A 25,156-nucleotide genomic window follows, 5' to 3' on the forward strand; every position below is an offset into this window, starting at 1 on the left:
ATCGGTGTATATTTGTGATTGAAGTAAACTGTTGTAGCGAGAATGGCAGAGTGGTTGTAAAGTGAGAGAGTGGGCATTCCGCAAAACATATAGATTACAGATGGAAAACGGAAGGATACCTTTGTACTCGTGCATATTGGTTTTGCAGCTTTCTTTCGGCTGTGGGATACTCCGGGCAGCAACACTGAACCTCTGGAACATTATGTTTCACTGGGAAGTGCGAAAGTATCGGATAGCCGAAATGGTAATCCTCTCTCTCTCTCTCTTTCGTGCCCATCTTTATACATGATATCAAAATTTTAAAAAATTTTTAAAACACGCAACACTTGTATATTACTATCATAATTTGTAAATGTCAGTATCATATACCAGCAGTGGTTTCTTTAGACGTATATTGACAGATACAGATACTGTACAGTACGTACTGTAGTACAGTAAGTGTAAATCAATATTAAGCCCTTTATCATAGATCTTAGCCCACAGTTTATTTCCTTTGCAGATCAAAACTGTTCACCCTGACTTGATAGCATTACAGGAAGTCAGAGCAAGCGAGAAGGGGAAGCACACACAAATAGCAGAACTTCAAGCACTTCTTCCTGAATATAAATGGAGTCATTTCCATCCAGTCAATGAAGTGGAACAGGTGCAAGACAGTTACTTGTCGGGATGGGAGAAAGAAGGTAAAACATATAAGAACAGTCATTTATATTACTGCTATACCATATAGATCTTTTGGCAAGACCATTTGCTAGTACTTCACTTTCAAACAGACTTGTACGTGTAGATGCAGCTGGTGGATTAGGGATTATTGGCAACAAAATTAATAAATTTAAAAAAAGAGACCTACCTTTTTGGCATGCATTCTATTGTTTGGACAATGAAGCAAGTAGGGGATATGTATGCATTTCATTTGGTATGGACATATCTATAGTATGTTGAACATATTCCAAATTGAATTTAACATAATTTCAGGTATAGGAGTACTAAGTAGACATCCCATGATTTTGACCAAGATTCAGCCTCTCATATACAACAAAGGTCCAGACACAAACAAGCGTGTTGTTGTGCACATGCGTATTGGCATTAGAGGAATGGGGATCTTCAACTTGGCTGTAGTGCATTTTTCTTATGACAGGCAGCAGCAGTGCAGTAATGCGAGAGATGTGCTGGGGCATATTGAACGTGAGCATGATTAATGTGAAAGTGATAGTTAACACTTCTATCTTATAGCATATTGAACATGAGCATGATTAATGTGAAAGTGATAACACTTCTATCTTATAGCATATTGAACGTGAGCATGATTAACGTGAAAGTGATAGCACTTCTATCTGATAGCATATTGAACGTGAGCATGATTAATGTGAAAGTGATAACACTTCTATCTTATAGCACATTGAACGTGAGCGTGATTAATGTGAAAGTGATAACACTTCTATCTTATAGCATATTGAACGTGAGCATGATTAACCTGAAATTGATAGCACTTCTATTATAGCATACTAGTATTGAACTTGAGCATGATTAACATGAAAGTGATAGCAGTTTTAGCTTATTGAACATAAGTTTGAATAACCTGAAAGTGATAAAAGTTATAACTTATAGCATATTGAATGCGAATATGATTAACATTATAGTGATAAAGGTGTTATCTTTTCTACATACATTGATTTAAGACTTTCCAAATGATCATTTCATAAATACCAGTAGATTCTTGGAGTGGACACTGAAATATACAAGGTTGAAGAATATTGATTCAAAGTTTGATTTAAGAGAAACAATTATAATGTAAAATTACCTTTTCACACTTTGTGTAAAGCTGTAATAACAGTTTTCTGTGAATGAAACATCCTTAATGTTTTTCTCACACCCTGCGTTTACGCTGCACACGTCTTTTGTAGGAAATCATCTGAGAAATGTCGTAATTCTGGGAGACTTCAACACTTACACAGATTTCGAGATGCCAATCCATCTGTTGACCAGTTATAAATGGAGCAAGAAAAAGTGCTATGCTGACAGCCAGTTCCGCTATGGTGGGCCGCGTTTTAGAGATGTTTGGACATCACTACAGTACAGCCACGAGGAAGGCTTGACATTTAGTAATATGGTAATTATTTGTAGATTTTTTGTACATGATTTATGCATGATTTTAATGTAGATTTCTAGGTTTTCTGCCTTTACAGTGACATTTTTTTGCACTGTTGCCTTCAGTAACACAAATGATAATTGTTATTGTAGTGTTTAAGTTTTTTTTTTTTCATTGCAGGTTTTTCTTAGAATCAGTTAACTGTATTTAAAATATCAAGTTTTCTTTATTACAAAACACACTGAAAATTAAGTAGGCCATGTAGGATATCTTTTTCATTGTGACATACAGCATTAAGTCGGCAGTTTGGTTCCATGGCATAATGATGATAAGCTTTCACCTTGACTTGCTAGGCAGATGTAAAATACTTGATTAAGATAAATTCACTGGAATGTGTAATGAACTGGGATTGGAAATAAGCTCAGCTTTGACTTGTATTGCTTGATACGTCAGCAGGTTTTTTTGGTAAATAGAAGAGTTTACCTCTGAATCTGGGGAGAGGAAGGGGGGGGGGTACCTGGTCCATTATGCCCTCCCCCTTCCCCAGACCCACTGTTAATGCATTATTATTATTATTATGTATTTTGTATTTTATATCTACCCCCCACCCCCCTTTTTTTTTCAATTTCAGCCCACCCCAGGTTTGGAGAGTCGTCCAGATAGGATACTGGTGTCCACTGGGGTCAAGGTCCTGACGGCGAGACTGGACGGAAGTGGTACTGCGTACAGGGACAGGTACTACCAAGCAATACTACGAGAGAGGTTTTACCGCATTTTAGAGGCGTCCCAGAATGCACGGCAAGGGTTTAAAGGTTATTCATGCCCTCACGATTGCGGTCCCAGAGCTTCCTGTCGCTGCGGAGTTTGCGTTCGCGGTGGAAACCAGAAGACTTGTCTGGTACCCTACTGTACTGAATGTCTGCCTGAACTGTACACACATATTCAAATGACTGTGATCCTTCTCATATTCTGCATTGGACAGTTAATCTTCGCTATGCTACAAGTTATGTTCACGATGAACCGAATCCAGCAGCTGAGAAAATCGCCATTCATACTGTGTCTGTTCAACCCCGAGTTGTACATCAGCTTATCTTCGTTCACAAAGAGAGCCAAGCAGTCTGTTATCTTCCAATACTGCCCACTGTGCTATCTTCCTCCGGGACCTCAGGTGTTATACTGCATTCTCTGCCTGACTCTGGCAGCAAGTTTTGGCTACTGGTTACTGGGGGATAGTTTGAGGCTGGTGTACGCTGTGCCTGATGAAGCCCTCCATGCCTCAGACCACATGATGTTGACAGCAGACCTCTTTGCTAAACTGTAGTATCTGCTTATTGTATATTATAACTATTATTATTGTTGTTGTTGTTGTTGTTGTTGTGGTTCAGGGCTAGGGGCCATCTCAGAAGATGTTTTTTTGTGAGGGGGAGTGTCTATAATTATCTGCCAGTGAGAAATATTGCTTATGTGTTATATAAGTCTTTTGTATTCGTGGATATATCTCTAAAAAACCAAGGGTTAGTGCACATAATTTATAAATTTTTTTTCTGTCACAAGATTTCTGTTTAAATGGGGCGATTTTATCTGAATATGTTTTTATATATATACAGAAACTATAAGAGTACACTGTATGAAAAATTATTTTAAAATGATTGAAATATTATGGAATATAATTGTTATAGACAACTTTTAAAATGTGAACATAAACTTTGTTACTTGCTGTTAAAGTACTTTTCTGTCAGCATTGGGCTAATGATGGAGAAATATATGCAAAAAAGCAAATAAAATAAATATATCTCAAGTTTCAAGGAATTTTAAAATAAAATAGAATTGGCAGTTAGTGTCAAATTATAGCGACAGTTACAGCATGGACAATCACAAGCAACCAAAATTGAAATCCGATGTCAGAAATAAAAATGCACACATCTTTCTTTTTGCACACCTAGTTTATTACAAATTAATCTCTTTATTTAAAAAGTATTCCTGTGTGACTATGGTTTGAATTAAATGCATGTTTCAAACAGATTCCATTTTGGTCCTATTATACTTATTGGACACCCATAAAACATTTTTAGTTGTAGACCAATCCCAATGTTTGATGAATCTTTAGAGCTAAATCTTTTACGAGTGAAATACTGGTAAAAGTGCATTGAAGACCACATGTAGGCTATCTTGCTGACCATCTTGCCAACCTATGGAAGATCATGAATAGTTCCACATAATAGAAACCCATTTGCACTCCATTGTACTGGATCAGAAGTAGTGGTAAGTGGTGCCATCTACAGTTAATCTGGTGCTAGTTGAGAAAACTGTCTGCACTGGAGTTCTGGTTCATGCATGTACTTTGCAATAATACAACTTTACAAAAAACAATACTTGAAAGAAAAAGTGGACAGCATTTAGAAAAAGTGAAGGCTATATAAAATGTAATGACTTAAAGGCTTCACCATTGCAGATAACATTTAAAAGAGTTATATTATTATGTCCAGCATGTAAATGCATGTAAGGTTACTTGACAGACAATGACTACATTCAAAATATTGGAAAATTAAAAGATGATATAAAGTATAATTACAGATGAAGAATACTAGAGCGGTATAGGTCACCATATAAAACGGGGCTATAAATTATTCTACATCACTTCACAACACAGACATGCCATTTGGGAATTTCAAATTTAGTAAAAGATACAAATTCAGACTAATATCTTTCATTGTGTGAATCTCAGTGATTTTTAACCAAAAGACAAACCTGATAGCATCACACTAACTTTTGAGGCTAATGTTGCTTACCACATTTATCTTAATGTTAATAATTTAAAACCTAAAAAAAAAATGTATATATGCACAAAGTCCATATCCGAATAAATACATAATATAATACAAATTGGAAAGCTTTCTTATAATCCATGTCCTTCAAAAATTCACATCAAGGAAAAATTTGCCCCCCCCCCCCCCAAAAAAAAATCCTTTCCATATTAAATCCATAACCGGTTAGATATAATAAAAAATGGAGATATTTCACGTCTTCCACTATGTAGAAAGGAAACAATCCCGACAGTGGACTGAAGATCTTATATAATCAAAAGGCACAGAACTGATTTTGTGACATTTACCATGTGCGCTTACTGTGTCAAATAAATGAAACCCTGTGTTTCTTCTAGCTACCAATGAAAGTCCATCATATCATTTTTTTTTTTTTTTTTTAGAGCCAATTAGTTTTTATTAATTTAGCGAGAAGTCATTGGCAACTATTATGTGTTCACAGGGAATTACTAAAAGTTTAAGCTGTCCAAATATTAATTTTGTTTCTGCAAATGGTATAATCATGTGAAATCCAAGTTTTACTTCATAGAAAATAATTTACCTGACAGGCTGAAATACTTCATTTGAACTACCACAGTACTGCAGCTCTCACCAAATAGGTATATACATTAGCCTGCAGTGTTCTAAAAATGAGATAATACTGCTCTAACAATAAATATAATGAGCACAAAGGACACAACGCTGAGCACAGTTACATATGGTTGTAGTATTAATAGGAAAATACCTCCAAAATTATTTGGTATAATATTGTATTATGCTAGTTTACATGACACAGCACTGCATGTACATTAGACTGCTGTTAATCAATCCAAATATATTAAGTAAAAACAGATTTAAAAGGGAGTCTCCAACAGTACCTAACTCCATAGTGTACTGTACTGTAGGAATGTTATTTAGATTTTAAAAATACCACACTGGAATTATTTGCACATATTATAAGCTGCACAAAAGTTATAAAATAAAGATCTTTTAATAAATGCTATATAAATGGAAGTCTATCACAGATGCTTTTACACAATAATAACTGGACAATGGGAACAACTACTGAATATTCCCCAATCCTGATGTACATTGGAATGTGAACATCTTATGGAGTTCAGTTTGGTATCTCAGAAAGAATGCAATACAGGTACATATGGACACAGTTTGTATGTTTCAAAATGGAGAACCAAATGCAGTCAAAACTGAATTTAATGAATTAAGAGTACATCAAAAATTTACAGACCGTATTATGTCTAAAATGAAAGATCTTATAGGAACTAGTAGCCTTAACTTTCCTGGAAGTGGAATTTTTCCACATTCAAAGATTTCCCTGTCATTTCAAGTCCACATTTATATCCATGAATAACATCACCCACTGTCTACACCTGGTCCTTCTCAAGCTCCCCAGGCATGTTGTAAGTGGCAGGTCCAGGAACCTCGCTAGAATCCAGTGGCATCACAGGGGTGAGGGAGTTACGCCCAGGGGTGTTGGGCTGGGAAGACACCATCTCTCCACCAATACCCACAGACAGACTGTTAGATGACTGCTCTCTTTTCATTGGCTCACTGTTCTCTTCATTCTGACTGGTGGATCCTCTCGACTTCAGACTCTGGCTCCCAGTTGATGGTCTTAAATCTGGGTCTGAAGACTTTAGATCAGTGGTAGATGGCACAAATGTTGACTCAGGTGCCGAGTGCAGGGTAAACCCAGTGGTTGCACTGACTTGAGTTACTTCTCTGTTGTAGTGGGTTGTCTGTATGGTGGGGTCCCCTGAGGAGGTAATCGTGGTCCTGTAACGCCCCTCAGACTCCTCATTAGATCCTTCCGATGGATCAATCTTCTGCTTCTTACCCCTAGAAAAGTCAACAGACATAATTAACACGTTGTTAGTGTGGAACTGTTACAGCAACTGTGGACATTGCTGCTCAAAAAATGTTATCTCGAGACACATGCATGATAAATGTTTTTTTTTATTTTCCTTTTTTTTGTTGGCCTATAAAAAAGTCTAGAGCAAATAGTGAAGATGAAAAAAAAAAAACACATGTACAGGAAGATTCAACAAAATACTTCTGTATTCTACCCAATGCCAGGAGGCGTGTCATTCAGTTAAACTGTTTGCACTCAGTAAGAGTCCCCGCAGAATTGGCTCCATCAATTCCATGGGAATGATCACCCTTATAGCTAGCTATCTGGAATGATTCCCATCCCCTCCCAGTTTACTCAACAAGCTGTGAGCCAGACTGAACACTTACTTCATCACCACCAGGACCACCACCACTATGACAACTATCAGGACACAGGTGCCAAGCACACCCCCAACTATATACGCCCATGTCATGTCCGTTGGGGCTGGGGCCACTGCCTCAGTAGTGTTAGAGACTAATGTGGTCTGATATTGGAAAAGAGTTCAGGTATATATCATTAGATTAAACAAGAGTGTGAAACATGACAATCAAGTATGATCTCCATAAATATTCTGCATTAACAGCGATTATAATACCAAGAGAAAGCATATTAATTAGCAAATTGAAATCAAAGGTACATGTACTATAAGACACCATGAATTATTATGGTAATATTCAGTAGAGTCAAATAGCAATTTAAATACTTAAACTTTGCTTGCACTAATTATGTCCCAAACCCAGTGTTTATTTTAATTTCTTTAATCATATTTCAAATAGTTTTTTATTGCATATTTTAATATTAAACAATTATCACAATGAACAGTTCAAAAAGATGTCTAAAGTTGTGTCACAGATGCAGTGGCTTACATTAAGAGGTGCTGCAGTGGTCGTCTGGTCCGCTGGGGTGATGACTGCCAAGATGACACTGAGGCTGGGGTATGCTGATGACACAACTGCCAGGATGGATGTAGCCCTGGAACAATACCAAACAGAGTAATTATCACACCACATGTCTGGTGGTTGAAAGAAAGAAAGAAAAAGAAAGAAAGTAAACATCTCAAACTTAGCTTTCAATTTCTTGATGATCTTATTTACCTGGCCAGGCGTGTCATCACACATGGAGAGAGTGAGTTAGTGCGAGATATAATGTCAAGAAAGTACTGTATTCCTACAGCTCACTAAATCTGCAGTCCCCTAGCTCATATAGAGTATTGATTTTGAAGTAGCGCGCGTGCACACACACACACACACATGCACACTACAACATATAAATATGCTACTTACGCACTATGCACAGTAGTCTGTAGTGTTGCCTGGTCAATGACAAGCTCTGTGGAAGTGTCCAAGTTAACTGAAGTAAATAGATAAGGAACAGATAAGGTAAAGATACATATAGTACATGTGCATGTCACCATAATCATATACATATTATGTATGATTGTTATATACATGTTTTCAATCATGAAATTGTACTTTTATGTAGTAAAGTAAACCAGTTGATTGATATTTACATGGACTGTTTATATAACAAGTAAAGTTAATTGAAAATGGAGCTAGACTTGTAGATACATGAAAAGTGGAAAAATTATGTTCTCGTACGATAGGATCATAGATAAAAACGCTGGAAACAATGCACTGCTGTATAATCAGACTGCTTCTGAAAGTTACTTTACATTAGTAAAAAATATTGAAATGTGTATTTCTTTTTTCATATTTATCAGCAAGTAAAAAAAAAAAAAACATACTACCGGTATTCTATAACTCTCCGCTATACCAGTATGTTTTACAGTGGGTGCATGTGTGCATGTTAGCATGCGATTACTCAAGTGCTCACCTGCTCGTTTCTTTCTGCCTGATGTGATCACACCAGAAGCACACAAGTCATTGTCCCTGGGGGCCTTGGCTACCACCAGGAGATCCGTCTTGGTGGCATCAAATGGGTTGGGGCGAGGATAGCTGCCACCGATCTGGACAAAGGATGTGTTAGTGAAGGCCAGTGTTTCATTGCCAGTGCTGTTTCTGAAAAAGGTTGAAAAAATGTATGCATCAGGTGGGTTCTCAGGTGAGTTGGTTCTCAAGATGTGCTAAAAGAAATTACTAGGTAAGACATAAATGGTTTTGTGCAAATGCATTAAATGAAACATCCCTATCTCTCTGTGTGTGTGTGGGAAGAATAAACTTCTAACTGACCATGCATGCTTCAGTTTTAGCATTGTGAGTCCATCATGCATTCTCTCTCTCTCTCTCTCTCTCTGCATGTGTGTGTGTGTGTGTGTGTGTGTGTGTGTGTGTTAACTGACCTTGTTCCGCTGTTAGGACAGCAGACACTAAAGGAGCTGGGCAGGTTACAGAAGTCATTCACAGCAGTCACTATCACACTGACAATAAGGTCCTTGATGGAGGTCACCTAAATTAACACAAAGTTTCTATTAGATCAGAAAGCGTAGCACCATTAAAGTAAATGTGAAGTTGCACTAGTTTATTTCCACTAAAAGTAAGTTATAACTTCTTTTTTGATGATTTTGCTAATTCTGCACATTACTGTCATGTTGGCAACTGTCAAAGCCTAACAAGTCTGCATGAAGAGGGGTGAAAGAATCGCTCACCTGAGCAACTGTGACATTAGTCAGGGTAACAATGACACCATATGTCCTCTCTGTGGCAGTTACTGAAAAAAATACAGTCACATTGATTTTTTTTCCATACAAGTCACAAATATGCCTAAAAAATTCATAACTTGGCAGTTTCACTATTGCAAGCATGAGCAAATTTGAAGCTCCCAAAACAATCCAAAACAATTTAACATATAAAATCTCAAAAATGGATTAATACATCTTAGTATATTGATACATTTTAAGTAACATAAACAAATAGAAAGCTATATATTATGAAAACAAGAAGAGAAAGAATGATGTAATTTTTTTCTTCAGTCAGCAGTTAATATTGAGATAGTTTTTACCTTTAATATTTCGATGTCTAGCAGGACATCTGGAGGTAAAAACTACGTAGTATTATATATAATATTAGCTGTTGACTGAAGGAAAAAAAATTACATCATTCTTATAACATAACACAGCTGATGAAATTCTTCTCAGAAGAAGAGACAGATAAAGAAAAACACTCACATGGGCAGTACTCAGTGTTGCAGGCCTGGACTTCTGTGTAGTCTCCAGAGCATGGCAGACCATTGGCCACCTGTGTAGGGTTTGTACAGGAACGGTTCCTCCACTGGGTCCCACCATCACAGGTCACAGTACAATCAGACCAGTTCCCCCAGGCTGTGAAACCACCATCACGATCTGAATGAAACAGATAACAATAATAATAATATTTATTGTTAATCTAAAATCCATATATAAAATGTTCAGTAGACTTTACAGGAGTAAAATGAACAGAATAAGATGAATAATTTCAATGATTAAATACAGGCGGATATATTATTGAAGTATTAAAATATATAGTGCAATGTTAAGATTAAAAGTCAGTCAAATCAGAAAAGTCTCAGTCTCCATTAGCATTACATTGACATTTTCAAAATCATGACATAATCTGTGAAATTACTGCAAATTATAAATTATGACTTAGATATCTTAAAACTGTTAAGTATAATCCCGATATAAAACGTAAGAGATACCAAGTGCATAATTCTCTTTAAACAGAAAAATAAAAAATATATATATAATACTCACCATTGCATTCCAGTCCAGTGGCACTGAGTTTGTACCCATTGGTACACGTGCACCGATAGCCACCCACCAAGTTCGTGCAGGCAATGTTACTACCAATACATGGGTTGCTTGTTGCACACTCATCTTTGTCTGGAGAAATAATTGTGAAATAAGAAATAATCCAATCAATTAATATAATTATGGAATTTTAAGCATTATGGTAAAATATTTTTTAAATATTAGCAGATAGTGAGAGTTTTCCAGTACCATGGCACAATGTATGTCATAGATTACAAATACATAATGACATATATCATAATTCTACTGTTATGCAGGGGCGTAACCAGGCATACGCACGGATGCACTGTGCGTACAATTTTTTGAGCCAACCATGATATTATTCTCCACAAATTCAGTATATTTTTCACGGAATATAATCGTACCTGGGAATTTTCAAAATCTGTGCGTACAATTTTAAAAGGTCTGGTTACGCCCCTGTTATGGGGAATTGTGAACACAATGGTACCCCCCCCCCCCCAATAAAAAATAATAATTAATAAATAAATAAATAATAATCATAACTGGCATTTCTACATAGTATTACATTGTTTAGAGCTGCTTAATCAGGTTGGGGGCAGGAATGATAATAAACTACCCACCTATACAAGTCCTGCCATCAGATCCCAGCTGGTAAAAGTTGTTCTGACACAGACATGTATCTGATCCATTCACCACAGCACACAGATCACTGCAGCCATGGCCAGCAGCACAACTGGTCTTCACTGGAATAATACACATTATAGGAACTTACTGGTCTGTTCATTTTTTCTTCTTAAGTTCAAAAAGGGCAACGGATACTTTTACTCCTATTTTTTCTGCACTCATACTGGATAGGAAACACCTGATGGTGTTGAACCATATTTGTGTTGTCAGCTTTTCCAAATTTGTATAACAAATAAAATTAAATTAAAAATCTGATATCACGGTTTTAATATTTTGATATAGCAAATGTCACAGAACTGGTTTTCACTTGTTTGATTAAGATTTTCTACTGAGAAGGAAATATTCACATATCTAGATAAGATGTTTGTTATGAAATAAATTATCATGCCATTTTTGTTCATTATTTTTGAATCTTAGATCTTTAAGCAGAGGACAAAAACAACAATCTACAAAAGATTTTTACAATGTCTTAAAATATAAAATTATATCATAAGTTTTACAGATCTTTATCACAGCTATTTACGACCGATTTATTTTCTTATATTAGATTCATATATTAGCATGATGTAAGTCAAAAGTCTGCACTCTCTGAGTGGTTTTCATAGTACTGCGTACCTGTGCAGTTCTTCTGGTCGGCAGCCAGTACAAAGCCAGGCTGGCAGTCACATCTGAAGGTACCGTCAGTGTTCACACACAGCTGGCTACAGTCATGTCGGGGGTTGGCTGCATCACACTCATTGATGTCTGGGGGAGAGAAAAGGGGCAGGGTTTTACAACTGTTTCATTGTTATTATCTTTTTCATCATTAATGCTATCGATATCATTATCATAGTTGTTATCATTACTTCTTTTTTATTAATATGTTATCAGAATTGTCTATTATTGTCTTTTTCATTACCCTTATGACTTTTATCAATATTATCATTGTTATCATATCTATTATTATTATTATTATTATTATTATTATTATTATTATTATTATTATTATCACTGCCATTTATTTTATCATTTCTCTCATTATTATCTGACTCATTATTTGCTCAAACCCAAGGCACTACTAGCATATAAGATATCAAGGGCTATAAGCCACTCTGCTCAATAATTGCCTATACATATGTATACCAGAACGTGGACCCACCATCACAGACTCTCCTGTCATCAGCCAGCAGGTAGCCAGTGCGACAGCTGCAGTTGTAGGAGCCAGGGTAATTATGGCACTGACCACGCCCCCTCAGGACATCACAGCCACCAGAGTCTGCGGCCAGACACTCGTCCAGGTCAGTGCAGGTCACGCCGTCCCCAGTGTAGCCAGAGACACAGGCGCAGGTGTAGGCCCCCTCTGTGTTGGTGCATACCCCCAGGGAGGCATGGCAGGCGTGGGTGCCCTCACTGCATTCATTGGTGTCTATAGGGTTAAGTAAAATAAATGTGAAATTCAGAAATGTTAATGAGGGATTTCAAAATAGTTGGAAAACACCACAGTTGATGTAAGAATTTCCCTATTTCTGAATTTTCTCTCAAAATCCAAAAAATATTTCAACATAAAAAGTAAAGAACTTTTGAGAAAACACTCCACCTGCTCTTGCACAAGGTCCTTCTACTACTATTATCCTTTACTCTTCGTCTAAATCATGCAATTATTATTATCACAATAACACTACTATTATCAATTCTTAAAAAACCTTACCAACACAAGAGCCAGCCACCAACCTGTAGCCTGCCACACAGTCACAGTGGTACCCAGGCTGGTCATTGACACAGAATGAGTGGGCAGGACAGGTGGCTGTCTTGGCAGAACACTCGTCAATATCTGAAACACAGCAGAGTATCTAAATGAAAATAGTGCATTTTTTCCTTTAAATTGGCTATAAACAATAAACTAAATAACGCAGAGAATATTTGTTTACAACTGCAGTAACTGTAGTGTCGGCGAGCAGCTGTAGATGATTGTGATTCCTGTGCCACACCATGCAGGTTTCACGCATTACATGCCACATTATATACATGACAAAGTGTGGGAATGTGTATGAAATTTTGTGGTTTTCAGTCAATAAATAAAGACTGCACTCATAACATAAAGTTCAAACAACAGTATTATAAACACTTTCTCAATGCTTGGATTATAAACTGGTAAGATGACTTCATATGTCTCACTTACCAATACACTTTCTAGCCTCCACCTGTTGGTACTGAGTGGAGTCCAAACATTCACAGTGGTAAGTGCCTGGGTCATTGACACAGCGGACATTGTCAGATGCCAAACAGGAGTGGGTACTGCTAGAGGAGCACTCATCCACATCTAGGGAAATGATATAAATATGCCATGTATAAACAATAGTTTTCCACTGGAGGCACTTATGGAATTTAGCATTCACTAAAAAAATCTCTGTAGACAGCAACATATATCACGTTAAATTTTTGTTATTAATATAAAAGCTACATGTCATTATCATGTGTTTAAGCAATCACAAGCCGTTTCAAAAATATTCTTAAATATGTTCTTCAGGTGATCAATTTCCACTGTAAAGAACATTTTTGAAATGGTAGATAATTTCCTGCAGAGTTATAAACATGGCAGTATTCAAAATTGCTCTGATCTACTGTCTTACATCTCACTACCAATAGAATAAAATCTGCAAACCACTGGGGTCTTTTCTTCAACTTGGCAACTGCTCCTGCAGTATATCACACAGTACATACACTATACCACACTGAAGCCTTACCTGTGCAGTTTCTGCCATTACTGGCCAGGACATATCCCTTGGCACACTGGCACACATCAGTACCATTGTTCAGCTTGGCACACAGGTAACTACAGCCATGGCCAGCATCACACTGATTGGCAGCTGAATATCAGGATGAGTGGTAAGAAAATGACTGACAGGCTATTATGACAGGATTAATATTGCACTCTTCATGAACATGCTTTTATTTTCTGGATTTGAAAGCAAATTTTGAAAATGATTCTGATTAAAAAAAAACACCTTTCTAAAATCTTATTTTTTTATTGTGAAAAATTTATTAAAAATAAACTCCATACAAAATCAATACAAAATAGATATACAAACTGCATTGGTCTATAATCTATAAGGGTAATAAGGAGTAAATCACTGGAAATTAATAAAGACTTACGTTGACAGGTGCGGCCGTCAGCTTTCAGCACAAAGTCTGTGGGACAGGTACACTCATAGCTGCCGACTGTGTTATTACAGTAGGCACTGGAGTAGCAGCCATGGTTGGATTCTAGTGCACACTCATTTTCATCTGGAAATATATATATCATTATATTGCCATAATGGAACTCACAAATTTAATACCTCTTATAGTCACTTAATATTTTCAAGTTTTTTCTACTTTAACAAGATACCATTCCTATTAGTTACATACAAAAATAAGTCTTTAAAGTTGTTTCATACAGGAGTTTAAATTTACAATTCACAGATCTAAAACATGCATATAGATCCAAATTACAAGAAATTAAAACAAGAGCCCATTATAATCTGGCACTGCGTACCATCACAAGACCGCCCATCACTGTTCAGATTGTAGCCATTTCCACAGAAGCAGGAGTAGCTGCCCATGTTATTAGTACAGCCTTGGACACAGCCTCCCTGGTCACTGCTACCACACTCATTGAGATCTACAACATCATATTACAAATCAACTATATTAAAACACATAACACCTTGCATGTGTTATCTGGATTTATAAAATAATTTATTATTAATCTCAAGCTATGAATACTTATGCTTACAACCAACAATTGTTATAATTATGGTATTTTCTGAAAGCATTTTCCCAAATTGTGCCCTCATTTACATAGGATTATATTACTTATATTTCCCTACCAAAACACGCACTCACAGACATTTAAGCATACATGCATATAAACACAAATTCTGTTAGCAAAACTTTTGGGGGGGGGTTCTTGACAAGTACTTTAAACATGTATAAGTAAATTTCATTAATACTCATTTCTTTTTCAGCAAAAGATTCAAACTAAATACCCCTCCCCCTGTTTAAAATTTAGTGGATACCCATATAGATGCACCAACATGATCTTATAATATGTACAGTCCTATAATGGTCCTTACCAGCACATATGTATCCATCACCAGTGAAGCCAGTGTTACAGGCGCAGGTGTAGCTACCAATAGTGTTGTTACATGTGGCATAGTTTTTGTCACAGTCATTGGTCGTTGCTGAGGCACACTCATCCTTGTCTGGAAGTAAAATAAAAATATGCCAATTGGTGCAGAACTGACAATTAAAAAAAAATTCATTTACTTTTCACTACAAATATTTTATCAGAACCTTTCAAAAAAAGTACCAAGATTTTTTTTCTTTTTGCAAGCATGCAAAGACCGTCTTCTAAGCAAATTTATCTAGAAATGTCTGCAATGTTCTCATAACTATCTCACAGTCTAAGAATTGTGGGAAAATATGGAAATAAATCAAATGCTTAAATTTTTTCAAAGTGTTACAGTAGCTAGAGCATCTGATCTCCATGGTTACTGGTACATGCAATGTAACTTAGCACACCCCAGATGAGATATCAGCCATTTCTAGACAACACTTAGTACATTAAATGTTACAGTATGTCATTACCATCACAAGTGTATCCATTGGAATTCAAAGTGTATCCGTTGTTACAAGTGCAGGTGAACCCTCCGTCTATATTCACACACGAGCCTCTTGTGAGATCACAGTTGTGCATGGCGGCGCCACCTGCAGTGGTCTGTGTGCACTCATTTATATCTGGAAAGTAAAAGATGAATAGACATATCACCTTCATTTGCCACACTCTGCTTAAGGTAGGACTACAGGTTGGAGATTTTATCTTAAAAAGTCTTAGCTTTTTTATTCTTGTTGCATTCATTTAATGTATCCTCAAAACATCTAATTAAAATCTTGAGCCAACACTAGTTAAAAAACACAGAAATTCTGTGAAACACTATGCTGTCTTCATGTATCACCTGATATAAAAGTGTTATGTATCTTAGGGACTATATCGTGTGGCGCGTTAAGTGTAAGCAGGTCTAAGTGTGAGAGACCCAAAACTGCCGTCATACCTATACATGTCCTGTTGTTGGTGCCCAGTGAGTAGCCTGAACTACAGGCACAGGTGTAGCCTCCAACAATATTACTGCAGGTGGCGACACCTGATGGCAGGCACTGGTGGGAACCCAGACACTCATTCACATCTGAAATGATCAATTCATCAATTCAATTGTTTTGGTTCTTTAAATATGTCTTGTAACATATAAAACACTCAAGAGGGCACCTTGGCATCAACTGCATGAAGTACTCCAAAATAAGATATCATCTAAAATCTCTGAAATGCCATATTTTCCAACCTTGCATGTACATAATTTGCCAATCATGGTGGAAATATATATTTTGTCGATTACATAAAAACATCAGCTGAAATATCTGTTAAAGAAAGTCCACTGCTTATATACTGTCATGAAAAAAATAGCCTTTGATTATATCATCTTATTTCCAGATATCATAATGATAACTATACTTTATTCTGAAGTTAACAAAAAAATCTTTGTCTTACAGGTCTTCCCTTCAACTAGGATAAATCCACACATTGTACGACTGTGATCTTAAACAACATATAAAGTTCTTCTGGAGGACAAAAAAAAAAAAACATTAATTGATATCAACTTACCAATGCATTTCTTGGCTGCGTCCAGGGCGTAGTTGTCTGGACAGGAACAGGTGGGTACTCCACTGATGACAGCACAGGTTGGGTTCACGTCCCCTGCATTGCTACAGGTAGTGGCCTCCGAGCTGCTACACTGCTGCTCAGCTACAGATAGAAATCAATTATATACTGAAGTTGTAAGCATTGACTTTTTATACATGACATACATAGGCACATACATGTGCTTGTCTGTCAAAAAAGAATACTCGTCAGTCTTGAAGAAAGGCATTCACTCTATATATACACTGCACATACAGGTATGTGCTTGACTGAAAAAACTAGCCTCACAGTCTAAATCTTATATCATAATTATAAAACACAAGCTGAAATGTTTTCAGTTGGATTACAGGCAATCTGGACAAAGGCTAGTGGATATCAGCTAGTGGATGCTGTTATTCACTGACCCCTAGGTCACTGAATTGCAACATATATTCACATCAGTCTATCAGGTCAGTCTGAGATGAAGGCCAGATAACAGAGAGGGGTAGGGGACTCTAGTAGAGAGCCTGTATCTGAGGTTAATTTTACTTACGTAAGCAGGAGACAGCATCTGCAGGATTGAGTCTGTATCCAGTGGTACAGCTACAAGTGTAGGTTGCCAGACCATCAACACAGGTCTGCTCACAGTTGTTATCACCATCACACTCATTGATTTCTATGGAAAAGGGAGGTCAAAATAGACCAGGTAATATAACTATGACAACTGAATTTTTTACAATATTCGTGAAATACAGCAAAATATTATCCAAACAAAATTAATTCTGAGTCAATACTATTTAAAATAATATACTACTTATTTCAAAGCTTCACTCACCATCGCAGGCATTTGTGACCGGATTGCGCTGATAGCCAAGGGTACAACTACAGACGTAACTGCCTGCCGAGTTCTGGCACTGGCCATTCAGACCACAGGGGTTACTGGAACACTCATTGATATCTGAAATATTATGGGAAAGTTCATTGTTCACTTGCTTTGATGAGCATATTGTTCATTTGAAAATTTTACTGACTGTAATTCAACAGTGAAAATTAAAATCCAATATCACATAAAATTTATCAAAAGTTATCAAAGGAAAATTATTTTGATTTTAGAAATTTTGTTATTTCAATTACAGTTTGATTAATAGTCCATACCCACTACTTAGTCAAACATGATATAAGCCATGATGGAAGTAGTCAACAAATAACTGATCCCGCTAGTACTTGCACCGAAGGAAGGCTTTAGAACAACACCCAAGTCAAAAACTACTACTGTAACAAAAAATTACTTTCATAATCCATCACTTTTTAATTACCCTTTTCCTATATTGGATGGTAAATATAATATGTTGTTTTAAAAAATTTAATATAACTCAAGCAACCTCTCATACCTTGACACTCTCCAGTTTTTCCTGTCCCAGCATACCCTGTGGCACATGTACAGGCAAACGACCCAGCAGTGTTGTTACACACAGCATTGGTATCACAATTATGGGTGCCACGGATACATTCGTCCACATCTGAAAATTAATAAAAAACTCCCATGTAAATTATTGAAACATGCTGTAAATATTAGGACACACACACACACACACACACACACACACACACACACACACACACACACACACACACACACACACACACACAGTTGAGTTAGTGTGAAATTGACTTATATTTGACAATATTAAAAAAATATTTTAACATTATGCTTATATTTAATTACAATTAATGTCATGTAAATTAATGTGACACTGCACACATAAAGTTTATTCAAATATGGAATCAAATAACGTGAATATAAGACAAACATATGAAAACTATTTTGAAAAGTAATATTCATTCTGACCATACCAATACAAGTGTTGAGGTCTGGTCCCAGCAGATAGCCTGAGTTACAAGAACACTGGTAGCTTCCAGCCAGATTCTCACAGGTTTGAGTACAGGGAGACGAGTTATTGTAGCATTCATCCTGATCTGTTGGGAATAATTTTGAAAGTGAGATTTAATCACAAATATCCAAAATGGATAAAATATTAAATGTTAAAATTTATTTTCTAATTCAGAACTTGCGCAGGTTGAAGCTTAATTAGTTGAATGTACATTATCTGCAATGTAAGAGCTTGACTGTACTAAATGTTGAATGCCTAACCAAGCATAGTAATTAAAATCAACATTGTCAAAATTAATTTTGACGTCATACCCAACAGGCTAAATGTAAAAAAAAAAAACAAAAAAAACAAATTTTAAGCTCTTTAAAATTATTATTCACCACAATTAAAAAACAGTGAAGTTTATAACAAGACAAGATTTTGAATTGTAAGTGAAAAGTGAGAAGAAATGACTTGGTGGCCTAATAATCAGTGGTCTAGTGCTGCTAAAGGCAGAAAACTTGTAAAAATCCAGCTAAATTTTCCAATTTGAATTGTGTACAATATCAAGTCTGTCCGCAGTAACCACCTACCAGCACAAGCAGTACCATCCCCAATGAGCCCCAGAGGACAGGTGCCACAGGTGAAGCCAGTCAGAGGTGCAGGTCTGTCTTCACAGGAAACCCCAGAGTAACAGGGGGTGTCAGCACACCCATCTATGTCTGTCTGGCACTGGGCGCCCTCGTAGCCACTTTGGCACTGGCACGGCACTACTACAAAGTTTTCTGTGGAAGTGACAACGTCATACTTGCAGGTGCCTCCGTTCTTGATAAAAGACAGAAACAGACGGGTTCAATATTTATGAAGATAATATGATGTTTAAAAATTTAAGCAAAAATTTAAAGAACAGTTTGGAAGTATCTTCTTCCCAACGTTGGTCATTGATAGGTATATCCTTTTTGGATTGGTTGTTCCCAAAATAACACCACCCCCCCCTCCCCCACCATCACTACCATTTTAATTTCCTGGCTACATGCCTTGTAATACATACACCTTTTGCTACTTACGGTGCAGTTACAGAAGTGGACTTTGGCAGTAAGAGAGGCAGATGCAGTGCCATCACTGGCCACTATGGTCACGGTCTCGTTTCTGGTCAGGTTGGAAGGTACAGAGTTCCAGGACAGCTGTCCACCTGTTGGGTTTATAGCACAACCTGAGGACAGAGAGCATTGCATTCATCAGACACATGATCTGGTTTTGAGAAAAAAAGGAAAGGAGAATCTTACATGAGCTATCTAAAATAAATCTAAAAAAAAAAAACATTGTGCACTTGAAATGAAAGGGTCAGACAATCTTTTTATTTTTAATATATTAGTTTATAACTCAAGTATATATATCTTTGTACCACAAAAAAAAACCTTTATCCTTCTAGTTCATTGATAAATCTTGAGATAGTTTTATCTGATAAATATTTCAACCCCTTTATTTCAAAACCTTATTGACCTGGTCCAATAAATTTTGTATCAAAACATCATATTCTAAGTTCACATTGTATTCTGCATGTATGTTTCCAATGCATACCCGGAGGAACAGGACTTGCTAGGCTGAATGTGACGCTGTCTCCTGAATTGGGGTCTGTAGCTTGGATGGTAATTGGATCCATGTTCTGTCCCACTAGGAGTCTCAGGGTGACATTGCTGGTGGAGAACGATGGGGGGAAGTTATCTGGAATGTAAATTATGGTAAAACATTTTAGGATATAAGCTAAGGTTCTTTGGCTGGTTGTGCTGTTGAACTCAATTGTAAGATACGAATTATAAAGAACATTGAGTGAAAATTGTATATCTCTGATATCTGGGTTTTCTGAAGAACGATGAACTTAAACACCTATCTTGTTGCAAATTCAGTACAGTGACTTCACATTTGAGTACGATAGACTGGCAGTGCGAATGAATGACTGTTAACCTGAATGACAGGGTCCAACCTTGAATTTTAGCATAAACTCTAGTATTTCTATCTATATACACTCACTCTGTGTGGCCTGCTCTGTGGCCATTTGCTGCTGTGAGGCGGAGGTAGATGCACCCACAGCTGCGTTGCCTGTCAAGGCAATGTCAAACACACATTCCCTGTTCAGGTTGTCCATGCCTCCACACGTAGTAATGGCCAACTCTCGTGTTGCATTGTCAGAGAACATGGTGTCCAGGTTGAAGAAACTGCAAGAAAAGAAAATTTTATTTCTTTATCCCAATGTATAGTAGCATCTATTAATGAAAAAAATTGTTCACACACTATATGGTCATACACAGAGAAAAGCTAAGTAAACTCATATTTTTCTTCAATAACTTACAGTGGTGTAAAGGTGTAGTTTCCGTAGTCGCTTGCATTGTATGCACTGATATCATCATAGGTAAACAAGGACATGGCTGGGTCAATGGCCCCTTGAAACAAACAGAAATATCGGTGTATAGATGAAACCACTATACTGCATGTATCATGTAGACAAGTTAATATTTTGAGGGATCAAAGACAAGACTAGGTCCATGAAACTTTTAAAAAGCACTTACAGTAGCAGAATATAGCTATCTTAAACAACTTACAGTGTTGTGCATAGTAGAAGACTTCTTCCTCTGTGGCATTAATAGACAACACAGAGCCATTGGGATACATGTACTCGTCCATCTTGTCTCCATTGAAGTTCCCCATCAAACCTGATGTTTAAATGGAACATACATACATATAAATTGGTAGGTACATTGCCAGAATTTCATAAGCTTAGGGCACAATAATGTAATACATTTCTTGCCTTTTGGAGTTTCATGTTTAATTTTCCATTTTAATGTCTAGAATCTTATACATGTATTACCCACATCTATATACACATATATATTTTTTGCTTGTGCACAAAAGAATCTGAGACTTTTAAAATTTCAAACCCCACTGTAAACATACTGACCAGTCAGACTGTTATTCCATGCAGCAGGTGCCACCACTGTCACCGAGGTCATGTTCAAAGAGGCCTCCACTCTAATCTCTATGTCTGTAGAGAACCCCATGGAGTAACGTCCATTCAGCTCAGAGATGACCACCTTGGTGAATGTTTGACCATCACCACTGAATGACCCATTCTGGAGGATACCATTCACTAAAACATCTGCAAAAGGCAATTATATTTAAGTTTCAAAACTGGCAAATATCAAAGAACCAACTGATGTTTGTTTGTATATAGAGTCTCTTTACATTAGCTAATATCATCAATACGTTATGTTGCTAGTTGTCCAAGTTATAAACAAGGGTATTAATTGCTATATATTTACCCAATTTTGAGATCATGCTCATTTCAATTTCATAAATAAAATGGCAAGAAAAGAAAACAAACTATTTTTCAACATGCCTCTAAGGTAAAACAAATTGGAGTGACCAAGGCATATCTAAGTAGATATCAAGTTTCCAGTTTTCATAAAGAAGAAATCTAAATACTAATAATCAGAATAATAATATCAATTTTAAATTTGCAATGAATAAGATCCATAAATGTTTCTCTTAAATCTGTTCCAACTTACCAACACCATCTCCAGTAGCATTCAGCCTGAACTCCACAATATCACTGTTAGAGCTCCCTGGCACTACCTGTTGTGCAACAAATGACGTGAACACGGTAGCACGTGGTGGAGGGTTGGCGGTGTATGCAGGTGCCGTACGGCCCTGCAGCGTGAAGTGGTTGCCACTGACCAGGTTGTACTCTCCCCAGCCATTGAAGGTGTACTGGTGGCCATCCAGGGTGGTGATGTGGGGGTCTCCAGCTGACAGGGCTGTGAGATATAGCAGATAGAAAATAACTAGTCACTCTGCCACACACACACACACACACACACACACACACACACACACACACACACACACACACACACACAAACACACACATGCCTGAATATGCGCATACATGCCCAACATGCATGCAAACACAAACACACTGAATCAGTACTTTTCAATTTTTCTTACGCTTTTGAAAAACAAGTACCTCTCACTCAACCTTTCAGTGATTTACAAAAACAAACTTCTGCATTAAAAAAATCTGCACATCCAAAGCTCTAGAAAATCAGCATTATTACATCCTCTGTGTTCAATAACTGTCTTACACGTATAAGACTTGCCAGTAAAATGGTGACTGCTTCTTTTTTTAAGAGATCAAATTATGTTTCATTGCCTTGAATGTTCCACATACTGAAAAACATCATTCAAGGAGAGGATCCAGCATCCTAGTTTGAGTCTTCCAAAGTCAGCCCACTTATTTAAAATCTAATTAATAAGTCACTAAAAGGTGAATTAAATTGTGATCAACTTCTGAAAGACCTAGTACAAGGATGCCTTCACCTGCCCTTGCTCACTGGTCCTTCAAATTCAAACTTACCAATGACTGCAGCAAAGAAGAAGCTCCCTGTGGAGATTGGTCTCCTGTCAAAATAGTCAAAACAATGGACCCAGCTATTTAAGCAGCAGTCTTGGAAAGCCTTCACCTCACTGCGACCACGGGCTGTGGACAGGGGAAAGCGAGTGAAGACATTCATGCCGTCCAGGAGCCACCAATCTTTTACCAGGGCACCAAAGAAGATGTCGTAACAGCAGCGCGGGGATCGTGCTTCATCACCTGAGCCCAAAGGCATTCGCCTTACATAGCAGGTGGCAAACCAATTGCTTCTGAACGCAATCCAAGTACGCCTACTCAGCAGAGCAAAGACACGGGGGCATTTTCCTGCCTCCTCTGAAATAAACAAAAGCACAGGGTGACAAACCTTTTTTTCATCAATCACCTAGTTGGGTACAGAGAGAATAAAAGCCCCCAGACCTGGTCAGGGGACCTGTGAATTTGAAACACCTTCTTACAGGGGCAGACGAAGCCGTATTCTGGGTTTCCCAGAAGTCAGTAGGAATTTTTAAGTTTACATTGACAGGCATCTAATTTTTTTCTGTCGGAAGACAGTCGAAAAGGAAGAAGGATCAACATAGATAATTTGGAAGACTGTTAAAAATATCTCTGGATCTGTACCTTCAATGCACAGAATATTAAAAGTGACATAAGTGACTTGCAATGAAAAACTATATATACTTTGAATACTATAAATACTATGAACTACTACTTTTTGCGAGCAATATACTTGTAACAATTATGTCATGGGACAAATCAATTAAATTTTCTTGTTTAAAAATGGGAATTTCATGAAATTTTGGATCAGTCACAATCAAAGCATATTATATCTGTCATATGAGACATCATATGCATGAAGTACAGCAACCTATGACACATTCTCAAGTAATGTGTCGATGAAAATAGCTCAATTCTACCTGAAACATTTGTACTGATTTACACTACATAACAGATCAAAGCATTGAAAGATACTTACTGTTATTCCACTCATTTTTCTTCTTTCATTATTTACTATAAAACTCAATAAACTTTATCTTTCTGATAAATATAGCTGTATATCTTACCTGTATTGATTAAATATTTTCACAACATATTTCCCTACCTTTATTGAGTGCTCCAAAACGTCTCTCATATTCGATATCATCTAATATCCAATCATAACAAGCCTTGCCAGGGTTCTCAAAGTCAGCAGGATTGTTACTCAGGGCAAAATCAAAGATGCCTTTACTGGTTCCGACCTCCTGGTCTATCCGCTCTATATGTCTCTTGTTTGCCACACTGGCGTATGAATACCGCCACTCTACACCACGACGAACAAATGGCCACCAGCTGTGTATAAGGTAGCCCACACGAGCAGGGAAGTTTGGCTTGAAAAAAGAAAATTGTCCAAATAATAATACTGATTAAGCATATTAATTTACTTAGTACCATTACTAATTGAAACCTTTTAGACATTTCCTGTCAAACTATGAACCAAATGTAGATGCTACAGAACCACTCTGAATGATTATCATCTATTTCATAATGATCTTATAATACTAATTCTGAAGTGAGAAACCACCTGCAAGTTAATATCAGTATGTTTGCAATCAATAAGAATAAACATCTGACCTCAGAATACACCACCCATCAAACAGAAACAGTAAAAAAACAATCATATATTCTATATGTACAAGAAGAAAATTTGAAAAAAAAAACTGTCATCTCAAATGGGTGTATTTCATAAATCACCTTGGAACCATTCAATGATGACTAATCATTTTAGACATGTGCTCTCACTACACTTTTGTATGCAATGAATGCATGGAGCATCATTTCAGACTTACAGAGTTTGCTGCATTTAGAGTCAGGTTCCAGTTCATGCCGCTGTCATCATACACATAGCGGCAGTAAGTGTTTTTGTAATCGGTCACAATGATAATTTGGAATGTCACCTCCTGAAATGCACACAACATGAACATTAAGTCAGCTATATGCCCTA

At 36.9% G+C, this 25,156-nt stretch overlaps 2 protein-coding genes across 5 annotated transcripts in view; one reads left to right on the forward strand and one right to left on the reverse strand.

The window, feature by feature from the left end:
- On the forward strand, positions 1–5,033 carry LOC106178324 (uncharacterized). Its single transcript, XM_013561457.2, has 5 exons — positions 1–244; positions 500–680; positions 973–1,182; positions 1,902–2,107; positions 2,718–5,033. Exons 1-5 carry the CDS (start codon positions 101–103, stop codon positions 3,405–3,407), a joined length of 1,431 nt encoding a protein of 476 aa, XP_013416911.2. The 5' UTR covers positions 1–100; the 3' UTR covers positions 3,408–5,033.
- The window catches only part of LOC106178313 (uncharacterized), a 61,590-nt gene continuing 40,444 nt past the window's right edge, over positions 4,011–25,156 (reverse strand). For all 4 annotated transcript variants that reach the window (XM_087015853.1, XM_087015855.1, XM_087015852.1 and 1 more), the window contains 36 exons: positions 25,002–25,112; positions 24,278–24,542; positions 23,161–23,511; positions 22,313–22,561; positions 21,706–21,903; positions 21,350–21,460; positions 21,100–21,190; positions 20,781–20,965; positions 20,331–20,474; positions 19,817–19,962; positions 19,343–19,574; positions 18,733–18,855; positions 18,270–18,398; positions 17,714–17,836; positions 17,432–17,554; positions 16,864–17,004; positions 16,259–16,390; positions 15,795–15,944; positions 15,281–15,409; positions 14,701–14,826; positions 14,319–14,450; positions 13,910–14,032; positions 13,345–13,485; positions 12,874–12,996; positions 12,325–12,591; positions 11,802–11,930; positions 11,123–11,245; positions 10,485–10,613; positions 9,921–10,094; positions 9,402–9,463; positions 9,096–9,202; positions 8,630–8,814; positions 8,080–8,146; positions 7,663–7,768; positions 7,144–7,280; positions 4,011–6,744 (listed from right to left, as the gene is read on the reverse strand). In XM_087015853.1, the coding sequence (XP_086871979.1) occupies positions 6,270–6,744; positions 7,144–7,280; positions 7,663–7,768; positions 8,080–8,146; positions 8,630–8,814; positions 9,096–9,202; positions 9,402–9,463; positions 9,921–10,094; positions 10,485–10,613; positions 11,123–11,245; positions 11,802–11,930; positions 12,325–12,591; positions 12,874–12,996; positions 13,345–13,485; positions 13,910–14,032; positions 14,319–14,450; positions 14,701–14,826; positions 15,281–15,409; positions 15,795–15,944; positions 16,259–16,390; positions 16,864–17,004; positions 17,432–17,554; positions 17,714–17,836; positions 18,270–18,398; positions 18,733–18,855; positions 19,343–19,574; positions 19,817–19,962; positions 20,331–20,474; positions 20,781–20,965; positions 21,100–21,190; positions 21,350–21,460; positions 21,706–21,903; positions 22,313–22,561; positions 23,161–23,511; positions 24,278–24,542; positions 25,002–25,112 (5,739 nt within the window). In that variant the 3' untranslated portion in view covers positions 4,011–6,269. The remainder of the gene's footprint in view (positions 6,745–7,143; positions 7,281–7,662; positions 7,769–8,079; positions 8,147–8,629; positions 8,815–9,095; positions 9,203–9,401; positions 9,464–9,920; positions 10,095–10,484; positions 10,614–11,122; positions 11,246–11,801; positions 11,931–12,324; positions 12,592–12,873; positions 12,997–13,344; positions 13,486–13,909; positions 14,033–14,318; positions 14,451–14,700; positions 14,827–15,280; positions 15,410–15,794; positions 15,945–16,258; positions 16,391–16,863; positions 17,005–17,431; positions 17,555–17,713; positions 17,837–18,269; positions 18,399–18,732; positions 18,856–19,342; positions 19,575–19,816; positions 19,963–20,330; positions 20,475–20,780; positions 20,966–21,099; positions 21,191–21,349; positions 21,461–21,705; positions 21,904–22,312; positions 22,562–23,160; positions 23,512–24,277; positions 24,543–25,001; positions 25,113–25,156) is intronic.

The sequence above is a fragment of the Lingula anatina genome, chromosome 6, assembly GCF_051362555.1.
Source record: "Lingula anatina isolate TDL-2025a chromosome 6, LinAna3.0, whole genome shotgun sequence".
Lineage (NCBI taxonomy): Eukaryota > Metazoa > Brachiopoda > Lingulata > Lingulida > Lingulidae > Lingula > Lingula anatina.